At 35.5% G+C, this 14170-nt stretch overlaps 1 protein-coding gene across 6 annotated transcripts in view; it reads left to right on the top strand.

The window, feature by feature from the left end:
- Window positions 1-14170, top strand: part of LOC113520521 (protein bric-a-brac 1-like) — a 454874-nt gene that overhangs the window by 221499 nt on the left and 219205 nt on the right. For 4 of the 6 annotated variants that reach the window (XM_052896735.1, XM_052896733.1, XM_052896734.1 and 1 more), the window contains one exon: window positions 7799-7861. The exons of the other annotated variants lie outside the window; for them this stretch is intronic. In XM_052896735.1, the coding sequence (XP_052752695.1) occupies window positions 7799-7861 (63 nt within the window). The remainder of the gene's footprint in view (window positions 1-7798; window positions 7862-14170) is intronic. 6 annotated transcript variants of the gene reach the window in all.

The raw sequence follows: 14170 nt of genomic DNA, 5'->3' as shown, positions 1-14170 counted from the left end.
TTACTAATAACATTTTAGGGCCACAATGGAAAGAAAAATGGAGCGTGGCGCCTTAGCGTCAATTAACAGTAGCAAACCACAATCGACTCTAAAAGCTTATAACGTAAAACGCAAAACCGTTCGCGGCGGCCGCAGCGATGAGTTGTAACCAGCGAGTACCATAGGGTTGCCGTAAAATATTTTTATGAATACTTAAACTAATAATCAACGCCGCACTTAGTTGCGCTTAGAACTGTTTATGTGTCGACAATTCTCTTGGTATTGTTTGTTTTTCTTTATGTCCATTCCACGTCGCGGTCCATTTTCTCCGCCACTCATTATGGCGTATCGAACGCGTGCTACTTCCCCCGTATTTAACTGCAACATTTTATTCTTAACCGCTTTTTAGGGCTCCGGGAGATAAATACCGCAACCCTCGCTCGCCGCGGTCACTGAGCGGTGACCGTGTATGACCTTTGCGAGAGAATAAATTAATTATAGTAATAATAATAAAAAAAATTTTGAAAAAAGAAAATTTTGAAAAAAGAACACTTGAAAATACATGTTGTAAACTATTATACGAAAAATTACGGTTTTTAAGTTTTATTTAGGAACATCACTACGAAAATCAATAATATATAAATACTTATAGGTATTTTAAGTCTTAAGTGTTAAGCCGTGTGGTCCTGGCGTAGAATACCTCTTCATTCCTTTCCCGTGGGTGTCGTAAGAGGCAACTATGAGAGAGCGTGGGATATGCAGCAGCGTATCTCTTAAAACATCTTAAAAGCTTGACTGCGGTTGTCAATCCGCCTGCCAAGCATGGCAACTACTGGCAAGACCCTCCAAGAGGGAGGATTATGTTCCGCAGTGGACAGTTAGACTGATATGATGATGTTAAGTATCTGAGATCATTCACCATTTTAGGACTAACATATTGATTTTTTTCGAAAATCTATCGTTGAACTCGTATATTGAATTTAGTTGTTGTTCTTTAAATATTACCACTTTTGAAAACTAAAAGTTAATTTTTATTCTTTATTAGAAACAATAAAAATTTAAAATGTAACGTGTACCTGTTTAGACTGTATCGACACGTTTTTATAATAATACAAAATAAACATGGCCGCGGAACCCGTCAGTGTATACGTAACACGCACTTTGCTAGTTTTTTGTAATTTGTATTATAATTAATGCGTTCCTGGTACACAGTGAACGAACTGCGCTCGTCTCTTGTTACACTAACTGAAGACATGCGATGCGATACGATGCGACGCGATGTCGATGATTCATCAAAGTCATATATATATATGATATATGTCTATAAAAATTGAATAACATTTAAATAGACTCTGAAAACAAATATAAATATCTAATAACTGCGAATCTTTTATTCTTTTATCTTTTATTGGAAACTCGAAATATTTCATTAATTTACCATTAATTCACCAAAATTAATATAATTACTTGATGTTTTTTTTAATATCGTTTCTAATATGGTTCTCGTTTTTTAATATTGTTTGGGAATCTTCTTTCGGATCGCCTCCATAACTGTTCCTTTCGAACCCTAAAGATATTGAAATTAAACATTTAGCTAAAATAGGTTTATGTGAGATGTGACTATAAATAGAGGGAAATATCTAGAACGTTGTATTATAGTAAAGATTCCTAATAGTAGCCAATGTTAGTTTCAAAGACAAAATTCTACTACCACAGTTCCAAATCTAACACAATAATAATATAATTTCTTAAAAACAACTATGAGTTTGTGAAATTTGTCTCTAAATACGTGTTAACCGTACCGTTCGATTTTAAACGGTGTTTAAGAAATATTGGATATTGCATATGAAGCCGTAGATATGATTTTAGAAGGAAACATTAATTACCATTCCATTTTAGATTAGCAGCTTATTCTTCTAAGATATCTCGCACATTCGGGTCCATTACAAAACAGTGCTTTGTATGTAAATGTCTTCACGCATCCCCGCCCGTCTATTATCTGTCAGGGGAATATAAATAAGTAACTCGTTATATTTCGTTTTTGCATCCCAGACACTGAAGTGTATCTTTAAATATATCGCATAATGTGTTGTAAATTTTTAGTAAGATGATAAATCCTTTTAGGGATTGTATGTGTGTGATATAGTATATGTTATTAAGTGTATTTAATTTCCACAGATTAGTAATTCTATAGATTGTAAAATAATTAAAGATTTCAAGGTTTCAATGTCTCCTATGTTGGAGTATATATATAAAATGTCTATATTCTAAAAGTATTTTTTTTATACGACTTATAATGGAAAACAAGCTGACGGTCCACCTGATGGAAAGTGGTAATCGTCGCCTATATACATGAGCAGTACCATGGACAAACAGAGTATACTGTCTCGCCCATGATACCCCCCATGCGTTGCCATTCCTGAGTAATGATTAAAAATACTGATAAATAATGGTAATATCGTATTGTAATAGAAAAATATATAATAGAGAACTTACCTCAAAATAAGCACAAAGGTTACTTATTCAGAGGTAAGGTAAAGTCAGTTAAAAGCATATTAAGTATAAAAAAAATATTAATTATATTTAATGAATAAAAACAAAAATAGAACTAGCTCTTTCTATGTTGTTTATGTTGACGTAGACAGTGTCGACGTATAAAACAACCGTTCAGCTTTCGTTGCGAATAACATTTTTTGTTTAAAAATTACTGAACAAAAAGTTTCGAGTTGCATTAATTACAAAAGAATTCCAATACGTCGACGGTTATATAGTTATTACTTCACTGTACAAAACAAAACAATTTAACATTAAAAAGAAACAAAATTATCACATTTCCACTGCTTAGCTTCCAATGAAATGGCAGCCTTAAACACCGCGGATGCGTATGTGTGCGTCGCCTCACACATTTGAAGTTAACAACATTGTCTTACCCTTTAAGTGGCATACCGTTATTGTAGCAAAAAAGTGACATCTGTCGTCGAAGTCCTGTATTAAACCAACATTGTTACCGCACCGCAGACCACTCGTAGCCGTACAGGTGCATGCCGAATAATAAAAACATACGACTAGGTGTAAATTAAAAATAATAACGCGGCCTGCTCACCGCCTCTGGAAGGGTTGACTTCAGGTTGACATTTTTAATACCCTAAGTTCAATGACCCTGAATTTAATTATACAAGACTGTTGTGTCGTACTAAAGTATTACATAATGATGGTGATATCTTAGGCCTCCCCTTGGAGGGTTTTGCCACGCTTTGCAGGTTTTAGGCAGGTTGGCAACCGCAGTTAGTTTTTGGTGATGTTTTAAGAGAGACGTTGCTGCTCATCCCTCGACCATCAAATTCCTTTAGTCTCTTACGATACACAGGATATTACATAGTATTTTACAATTGTTAAGATATGAGATAGACGTCAAGAACTCACCTTTTTTTTATACAACTTAGAATGGCTAACAAGCTGACGGCCCACCTGATGGAAAACGGTCACCGTCGCCTATAGACATGAGCAGTACCATGGATATAACAGAGTATACTGTTTCACCCATTTCCTGAGGACTCAGATGTTATCCCACTGTGCCCTGTAAATTCACTGCCTCATCCCATCCTTCAAACCGAAATACAGCCATGCAAACACAACTGCTCCACGGTTCTAGTTCGCTTTAACTTTTGTCAAATACATATAGAAAAAAAAAATTATATTTATATAAACAATTCATTAGATTACGTAAAATGTTTGCCACTGAATGCTACAATAATTTAACATTCATTCATTGACAAAGTGGATCAAATAAAAAGAAGATTTAAAACTGAATATAATGGTGTTATTTTAACCGGCCCCCAAATCGTTGAACAGGAAAATGTTGAAAAGTACACTTTTAAACGTCCGCTCTACTTCAATTTACATATAAATCTGTACAAACGTTCTTCAAATGACGTCCTAAATAGCTTTTTCAACGGATTAATTTAAAGGAGAATAAAAATCCATTGTGAAAATAGGTTAGCAAGTGTGCGAGTGACAACCCTAGCAGATTAGCGGGGTAGGTAGCGGGGAGCGGTGGGGTGGGCGTAACTGATCAACTAGTTATTGGTATTATTTGAAAAATTTGAATATCCGTTTCGCGAACTCCATCCGCCGGTTACTGTCTTGATTATGATCGTATTTTAAGTATTTATACATTGTAGACTTGGTTACAATGTAAAAAATTGGACAGTTTCCGACACCTTCAACCTTATTTTTTTTTATACTACTTAGAATGGCAAACAAGCTGACGGCCCGACCTGATGCAAAGTGGTAACCGTCGTCTATAAACATGAGCAGTACCATGGACATAATAGAGTATACTGTTTCGCCCATGATACCCCCAGGCGTTGCCATTCCTGAGGACTCAGGTGTTATTCCTCTGTACCTAGTAAATTCACGTCATATCCCACCCTTCAAACCGAAATACAGCCATGCAAACACAACTGCTTCACGGTTGAAACACAATGAGACAAAGGTACCCAAGCAAACGACTTTTGTACAGTCTCCCTCTGGTGACTTGTGTGTTTATGAAACAAGAGAGGTTTTGTAAAATAACTTAAAATGATGTAGGCGAAGAGCTCGATGCAATATTACGGTATTGTTTTCAATTACGTATAAGTTGGCAATGTCCATCCCTCCTCTTATGGGGGTGGTCTGTGCTCAGTAATGAACAGTTCACAGCTGATATGACGATGATTATTGACAATCAAGGATATGTTCCGGATGATGGTACGCGCGTTGTTAAGTGATGATTTTCAGTCATCGTACCTGGTTACCTTTAAATTCACAACTCAAAAATTATGGTATATAAATATATAATATATGATATATATGTATTGTAGTCAAAACTTAACCAGTCAGAAGTACTCGACTTGACTAGGAAAATTAGTCAAAAGTACTTTTTACCGTATTCTTTAGTATTCTTTAGTATTCTTTAGTTATATTTTTGACTAAAATAACAGTTAAAAGTACCTAACCTAACCTAACCGGGAGGAAAGGGATTGTTAGTAATGGTGACTGAGAATCCCATTGCTAGCAATATACCCAACCAGGTCGAACTCCTCGCGGTTCCCCCTGGAAACTATCATGGTTAATTCCTGATGAATTCATCATGATGGGCTAACTGATCTGTTTTCATTCACATCTGTCACCCTTCACTGGTGCTCCGCCAGCGTATCCCGTTAGCGCAGGCGGGGCTACCATACCATTTTCACCCATAAAAAAACCATAGATTCAGAAATCTGGTATATACTGGTACGGGATGAAGAAGGATATATTCCGAAATAAAACAAGAAAATATTCCCGTCACGCGAACAAAGTCGCGGCTAAAAGTAATTAATAAGGCTAACATTATTTTAGAATCGCGGGAAGAGAACAAAATAACTCTTGTATCAGTTTTCACTATTGTTTATTATTTGTTCCATGTATTTTTATTGCTAAACACAGTTGCCACTTACTCCTGTTGCGACGTTAATTAGGTACCGCGCTTCCTACAAATACCTATTTTATACGTGCCGGCTCGTGTCACTCTAAAATATACTCAATGTGGAGTATATTAAATATCAATATTAAGTGTGCTTGCACGGTAAAAAATGGTTTACATAAATACATTTATATTAGGCGGGGCAATCTCATTAATATTTATAGGGAAATAAAAATATATTATCATACATTTTGTGTGCAAAACCTTTATCGTAGGGAATGGACTCTTTTTATTGTCATATTAGAAAAATATAGTGAGGTATTGTTTTTTTTTTTTTGTTTATTTGTGCGTGATAGAGGATTTGTGTGGTTTTTTTTAATGGATGATAATGGAATGGTAACCCCACCCGCGCTATCGGTATACACTGGCGGGGCACCAGTGAAGGATGATAGGTGAGGATGAAGCAGGTCAGTTAGTCCATCGCGTCGAATTCAACAAGAAATGTTCACGATTGTTTCCAGGGGGAACCACGTGGAGGTCGACCTAATAGGGCATATTGCTAGCAATGGTATTGTCAAACTCCATTGCTAACAATCCTTTTCCCCCTTGGATTTGTGTGGTTCCCTCTATGAAAAGACCACCACCATGCTGTATCCTTATTTAATTCATCATGTCAGCCTTTCATCCATTGCTGTACATAAGTCTGCCCTTGGGGTGTTTTGCCAGTAGTTGCCACGCTTGGCGGATTGGCAACCGCAGGCAAGCTTTAGAGATCAGCTTTTCATTCATTGCTGAACATAAGCCTTAGGGTGTTTTGCCATTCTAAGATGCATAAAAAAATTTACATTGAGAAATTAGCGGCTTGTATTTAAATTTGTTCGTATTACAAACCGTCAGTATCGTTACTGAAATACTAGCCGTGTCCCGCGACTTCACCCACGTGAACAAGCGTATAAAATATGTTGTAAGTTTGAATATATTATACACGTATACTAAATGTCATTCAAATCAAGATACACAAAGAATAGATGGCGCATCCACATGGCACATGCCACGCACGCATAGATACGTTCCATTAGGATGATTTATAATTTAATAGAATAATAAATGTTAACATCCGGATTAAGAGAAGTAGCAGGGAATCGTATTGAAGCGGCAACAATGAACTCGGCGAGGATAAAACACACATATTATTTTACTGTATAGTCGAGTAAAAAAGTCTGGGGCCTACGTCGCGTCTGTGGAACGCGACGCACGCTCCCGACCACGCTACAATGTTGCAAAGGCGGCGACACCGCGACGCTCCGGCCGGACGGGAGTCTCGTTCGAAATTCAAAAAATTAAAATTCCCCCCCGCCGCCATTTAATATTGTTAATTAAATAGAACGTAAGGTGTCCATTAGGAGTTTTTTCCTCGCTAGTCTTTATACGACAGATTCGTTCCGACGACGGACAATTAATATTAATTAAGATTTAAATTGGTCTAATTACATAGAGCCCGTCCAATCTTCAGCCAGCAAGCAAGCTGCTCTACGGGCAACGGTGAATTATGATACGAAAATATCTATTGTGTATTCGCATATCTTGACAAGACATTAAATATGTATTAATTTTTCTTTTTTTATGTACCTTTGTGTTTTTTTTTATGTATTTACATGTAAATAAATAACTTATTTACATTATACTCTAATTCTTACTGCTGTGTTCTTATTGTTTAAGCCAATCTATATAATTTTAATCTCATTAAATTTTTTTTTTCTCATTAATTTAATTATATTATTTACTAGCGATCCGCTCAGGCTTCGCACGGGTAGACAAAATTTTCCAAAATCAGTACATATAATAAAATATGTTTCAGCCAATTCAATTGATCGGTTATTTTATAGACGATGCTAGTTATGTCCATGGTACTGCTCATGTCTAAAGGTAACGGTTACCACTTTCCATTAGGTGGGCCGTCAGCTTGTTTGCCATTCTAAGTTGTATAAAAAAAAATGTACAGATAGCGACTAGATCTTTTTTTATCAATGATAATGGAATGGTAACCCCGCCTGCGCTAACAGTATACACTGGCGGGGCACCAGTGAGAGATGATAGGTGAGAATATAAAAGCAGGTCAATTAGCCCATCGTGATGAATTCACTTGAAATTCAGCACGATGGTTTTCAGGGGGGACCACGTGGAGGTTGACCTTTTTGGGCATGTTGCTAACAATGAGACTGGTAGTGCGCATTATTAACAAACCCCTTCCTCCCCCCCCCCCCAAAAATGATAGCGACCAGTTAGGATTGTATGTGTTGATTTTATTAGGTCCTTAGACACGTGTTAAGTGTTCGAGTGACTGTGTAACTAATGAATGTAATATTATTGTTTCAGGTAAAAATTTGTTTATTAATACGTATACTGCGTTCGGCTAGAAAATTCCTGCAGGAGGATCAGGTAAACGAACTTTTTACAAAAATCATGATGTATACAGATTTGTTAAACGAATATCAGATGCGCCGCGACGAGGATCAGAACTGATCAAATGGTCCTGGTTGCGACGTGATCGCCACGCTGGACTTGCACAATATATTGTTATTGTACATGTCCATAATCATTTTGCTTGTCATTTTCTTTTTGAATAAATATCTCAGAAAAGTCACGTGTTTTGCTGTCAGATCTCGAGGGTACCCGATGAATGTCCGAATTCTAATTATTTTTATTGTTCAAAACTTTATAGGACTTTGTTCGAAATATATTAGAAGAATACATATAATACGTCCAGCCGTTTGAGAACGTCTGTCGTGCCAAAGACTAGTTTTAATTTATTATTATACATAATATTTTTTCCTCAAATGTCCAATAGGTTAAGTTCGAACGTTAGTACAATTTATAAATTAGTTCAACCGTTCTCAAATGTATTTTCCAAATAACAGTTTTTGACTTTTATTTATATAGAATGCTTAAATTATATAGATATGAATGTCTCCATACAAATATTTCGAGAAAAGCGGGTCAACTTTTTCATACAATTTTGCGTGATAGTTATAAGTGATTCTTTTGTAGCTTCTAACATATATTTATTTTGGTTTTAGAATATTTGCGTCTTTTTAATACGTAAAAACTCATTTTATTTATAAAAGAATTAAATATAGATACGTCAAGATACATTTTATGAATAAGTATATATACTTTACTTTTTTGTTCTATAGAACACTGATAAAAAAAAAAAAAAAAAAACTAGTCAGTTAATTTGACAATTAGCTGACAAAAAGTTGAACCGTTTTTGAGGCTCTATGCTCTATATAATGTAAAGCTACATAGGTCCTTGTTGATTCCCTAATTTAGAGATATTATGCTTATATTCTGTATCTGTCAGACCTAATGAAAGAAGGAATTGATAGTATTAGGCGTTTGGTATTAACATACCCCGTCAGGTCGACCTCCACGCGGACTCTCCGAAAACCATAATATTAGATAGATAGATAGATACTCTTTATTGTTTCCTCCAAAAGATTGCAATAGTAAACTTATTATAAAATATAAACAATTACAAGAAATAATCACAATAATATTCAGCATTATTCAGGATTTTAAATATGAAAATGTAACATATAAATAAAATTTTTATCTTGTAAAATGAATAAGTCATACATCAAAATTAACATACTGTTAATATTATAAGAAATAAATGAAATATTGATATTAGATGCAAATTTGAATGTATTTGAATTAAAAATGATTGCTAGCTAATAAAAATATCTGGTGCTTGCTTAATTGGGAATGCTATGTCTGCTTAATGTTTTTTAGGAAATTTACTTACAGTTGGAACGAGTCTGCTTGGGTACCTCTGTCCCATTCGTGTTTTCAAGAAGCAATTGTTTGCATGGCGGTGCTTTGGTTTGAAGGGTGGCATCTTAATTTATGTAAATAGAGATGCTATCCATACAAATGCTTTTAGAAAAGCGGATCAACTTTTTCATACAATTCTGCGTGATTACATTATAACTTCTTTATTTATTTTGTCTTGTAAATGCTGCATATTTTTAATGTGTCAATACTCATTTTACTTATTAGATAAAAAAAATATAGAGTACTGATAAAAAAAAACAAAACGAGTCAGCTAATTGGACAATTAGCTGACAAAAAATTGATCCGTTTTTGAGACTTGATGCACTATCTCTATAATCTAAGGGTGGGACATGGTAATGAAATTATATAATATCCTAATCCTCAGAAATGGCAACGCATAAAGATACAGGCGACACAGTATAATCTCTTATGCCTACGGTACTGTAAACGTGCACCGCTTTCCATCAGATGGGCCATCAGATTATTTGCCATTCTAAGTTACCTAAAAAAAAAAACGAAAAATAACAATACAGTTGAGTCTTCTGTACTCTTCAATTCCCTTTAACTAACCAACTATGTTTCAGTAAGAAAATTAGGTAGGGACAAAGTTTGTGAAGTGTAGCATAAGAGAGGCATGGGCTCATCTGTGGCGGCTGATAGAGATCTGTGGAAGAAGAGGACACACTGCTGCTTCTACAGGGTATTGATGATGACGATGACTTGCTTGTTTTTTTTTTATGGCATGATAATGTAATAGTAACCTCGCTTGTGCTAACCAGGCGCTGGAAATGCAGTGAGGGATGGCTATGCACGCAGGTCAGTTGGTAAATCGAAGAATTTATTAGGGTAAGGGTACAGTTAGGGTGTATTGCTAGCAATGGGGCAGTTGGACTCTATTACTTTATGCCCATTTGTTCATTGTACGTAGATTTGACAAAAGACTACAAGACTATAATCCAAAATATGCCAAATACAATACACATATATATATATATATATATATATATATATATATATATATATATATATATATATACTTTTGCACACATCAGAAAATGTCTACAAGGTGGACTTAATGCCTGGTGGCAGTCACCAGTCAACTCTTGGTATAATATATTGGTATTGCAGGCGTTCATAGGCTACGGTAACCGCTTACCATCAGGTGGGCCGTATGCTTGTTTGCCGCCGCAGTGGTATATATATATATATATATATATATATATATATATATATATATATATATATATATATATATATATATATATATATATAGGGAATTTACACATATTATTTAGTGAATCTCGACTAAATTACTAAAGCTGTCTGAAGGAATCCGAACTAACGTGATGTAAACATTCGTAAGAAAGGGCCTTCAGAAATTCCCGCTGGAACGCCAGAGAAGAGTCCACGTATTCATGCGGAATCCGTTACGAGTGTATATGCATTACAATGTTAAGAAAGAAAGAAAGAAATAATTTAATCAAAGAAACATGCGGCCCACACAGTAGCGCACAAAACAAGAACAAAAGAAATCAAAAGAAAACAAACAAAAGAAAATAATAATTGTATACAAATAAAAAACAATTAAATTATAATAATAATCAATAAACAAACAAACAAACAAACAGTAGTATAACTCTTGAATCCAACATCAATCTCAATCCAAATCTATTGCTAATGACAATTTAATACTGCACTTCAATACTGTTACTGGTTACTATAACAGGATGAAATAACTTAACCGGTTTTGATGAAAATTAGCAAATAGAGATAGGTTCATCAACTAATTACACATACATGTTAGGTATGGAGGGAACAGTAGCAAGTGTTCAGCTGTAAACTGTAAATACATATAATAATAGTTCCAAATACATCCAGTGTGGCGCTAGAGTAGCAAGAAGGTATGCAATGAATTTAGCAATTTATGATGGAGTGAAGTGCGCCGAGTTGAAACATTTAATATCTTTATTTATTACTAGCATTGCGACCCGAATTCACACGAGTTAGCAAAATTTTCGAAATATAATACATCCAAAGTATATATTTATCATACTTAGATAGTAGATACATACATTGATATGTATCACATGGTAATTATCCTATAAATTTTTAACTGTCCACTTCAGCAGTGGACAGTTAAAGCCTCATGAGCTTCCCCTTTGGAGATTTTGCCGGTAGTTGCCACGCTTGGGAGGTGGATTGGTAACTGCAGTTAGGCTTTGGAGATGTTTTAAGAAGCACGCTGTTGCCCATCCCTCGTTCTCCCTCAGTCGCCTTTTACGACATCCACGAGAAAGAAAGGGGTGGCCTGTTCTATGCTGGGACCATACGGTATGGATATGTATCTACCATCTAAGTATCCTGATCTTTAAAACGAAACGAAACAATCTTCGAAACTATCTATATACCCCCTGATCTTCGAACCTAAATAGATGATTTAACAGATAGATCAATAAATCTCATAGTGAGATATTCTCACCATCGTATTCCAATGTTTTTAGCAAAGAAATGAATGCAAATAATTACACTACTACTAAACGATTAGAGAAACATGCAACAATTGCAACATAACGCATCCACTACAAGTAGAACGAGAACTGTAAAGGAAAGAGCCAAAGAACGCCCTGACAAGGGACTCGAAGCAGCAAACACGAGGCTCGAAGCGAGCGCTCATTGTTCACAGTACCGGGGGGGGGGGGGCAGTGTCGCGCCAAATAAATAGAAACGGCTATATGTTAAACGCCTTTCAGATTCTACGACTTAGCGCTAACAGCTTCTTTTAGTTTACAGCCAGCTTTTTGTGAACGCAACCGCAATTACCCCTTTCATTTTGTCCGTGTGCGAAGCCTTTTATTTTATCCCGTGCTGCCTCCACGCTTTTTTTTTTTATATGCGCACTGTGTGTTGTATATCACATATCTTTTAATAGCGAACGTAGGCCGCCCGCTTTCAAAGTCGCGGGTGGTTTGCGCGTCGCGTCGCTGAATTATGTTCTCACCTTATGTGCACGTGTGAATTATCTCTCAATTCGTGCTCGGTTAACCATTCGCATTAGTGGATCGCGAGTGTTGCTTTGCCACCGGTTTTTCCGTGTAATGGGCCGCTAAAATGTTTGCAGCCGCGTCACGCTATTAATCCCTTTGTCGCGGCAATTTGAACATCGCACCGTCAAATGTAGCCCCTGTTTGCTAGTCGGCTGGCGTTCGATGCCCTTCAATCGCGTATTAATCTAAACTGATAACTTTTACTCGCGGTTTTGTCCGTGTGTCTAGTTTGAAAAGTCCATGCCCTTCTCCATTCCATATAATACGTGTATACCAAATTTCATAGTGATTAGTTAAGCTGTTAAGACGCTATAAAGTTACAAACAAACTCACTTTCACATCTATAATATTAGTACGAATGTTAAGTTTGTTTATTAAACCGCTTGGTACCTTAACCGCTCAACTAATTGTTGTCAAATTTGGCATGTACACAATACTTGAGTGGGAGATCTCACAGCGCCTTAGCGGCTTAACCAATGTATATGAAATTCGATATATACGTACCATATGGGATGGAGTATGATGTAGGATTTATTCGGATCATTTAATATACGAGTAGCTGAGTTGCGAGGGTGAAGTCGTAGACAAAAACTAGTTTATGATTTACATTCTAGCATTTACATACATAACATAATTTATTAAATATGTATAATTAACTAATTATCATATAATTAATTAATTATATATTAATTAATGGAATATATAATATATAATTAATTAGTTATATAATAATTAATTAAATCTATAAATATTTAGATAATTTTAAATCATGTTAAGATTGTATGAGCTATTTTGTATTAGCGTTGTTATTTATGCAGCTTCGCTGGCTACTGCTATCAGACAAGCCGTATGCTTTAACTAACATTATGATATGAAAGGCAGGACATGCACCACACTGAGTGTTCATAAATATTTAATGTACGAACCCCGATTCCCTTTACTGCGTTCTCCCCGCAAGACTAAACAGTATAGGGGGTCTTTGCCAAGGATGTACGCGCCAACTGAGGTAGGCTTCTTTCGATTTTTTTCAATAACGAGCATACTTTATTGTCTGCACAAAGTGTTTACGGATAAAATCTCTTTTCTTTAAGGAACAGAACCTGGAATCTACATGAACTAGTAGTAATATTTTTATATATTATATAGTATTTTATATTAGCGGTAATCCGATGGCCGGACACCAATGAGAGACTCAAATCCAAGTTCTAATTCAAATCATTTTTATTTAAATAGATTTATTTACAAGCACTTTTAAATCGCCATTTTTTAATTTTACTGCATGATTCAGTAAAATTTAAAAATGGCGGCGAAAGTTGTTATCTGTTGAGAAGAGTCCGCAATAAACTCAGCAGTTGCTCTTTTAAATCTCTTTTAACATATACATATATTACAAAAACACATATATTTATTTAAATGTACTATGTCTAAAATTACGTGGTCATTAAAAAGCTCATGCATGTTCGACTAACACCATGCACGCTTGTCATTCAAGTAATCGTTTAGTGTGTAAATAGGCTTTGTTCAATAAATGTTTCTTAATAATAGTTTTAAATTTAGATTAATTTAATTTTAAATTAAATAAAGGTAGAATTTTTTATGCAACTTAGAATGGTTAACAAGCTGACGGCCCACCCGATGGAAAGTGGTAACCGTCGCCTATGGACATGAGCAGTACCATGGACATAACAGAGTTGGCTTACCGTGATAAATTTGACAAGATTTAACCTGCTTTCCTGGGGGGGGGGGGATTATTAGGGTATATTGCTAGAAATGTGGCTATTGGACCTCATTATTAACAATCCCCTTCCCCCGCGATTTAAATGCTAATCCAATTATAGTGAAACCTCTGGAAATATTTGAGTACTGTAAT

Source organism: Galleria mellonella, unplaced genomic scaffold (genome assembly GCF_026898425.1).
Source record: "Galleria mellonella isolate WM207_F2 unplaced genomic scaffold, CSIRO_AGI_GalMel_v1 utg33, whole genome shotgun sequence".
In the NCBI taxonomy this organism is placed as follows: domain Eukaryota; kingdom Metazoa; phylum Arthropoda; class Insecta; order Lepidoptera; family Pyralidae; genus Galleria; species Galleria mellonella.
The sequence above is the reverse complement of the archived record's forward strand: the minus strand, read 5'-3'. Positions and strand labels throughout refer to the sequence as shown.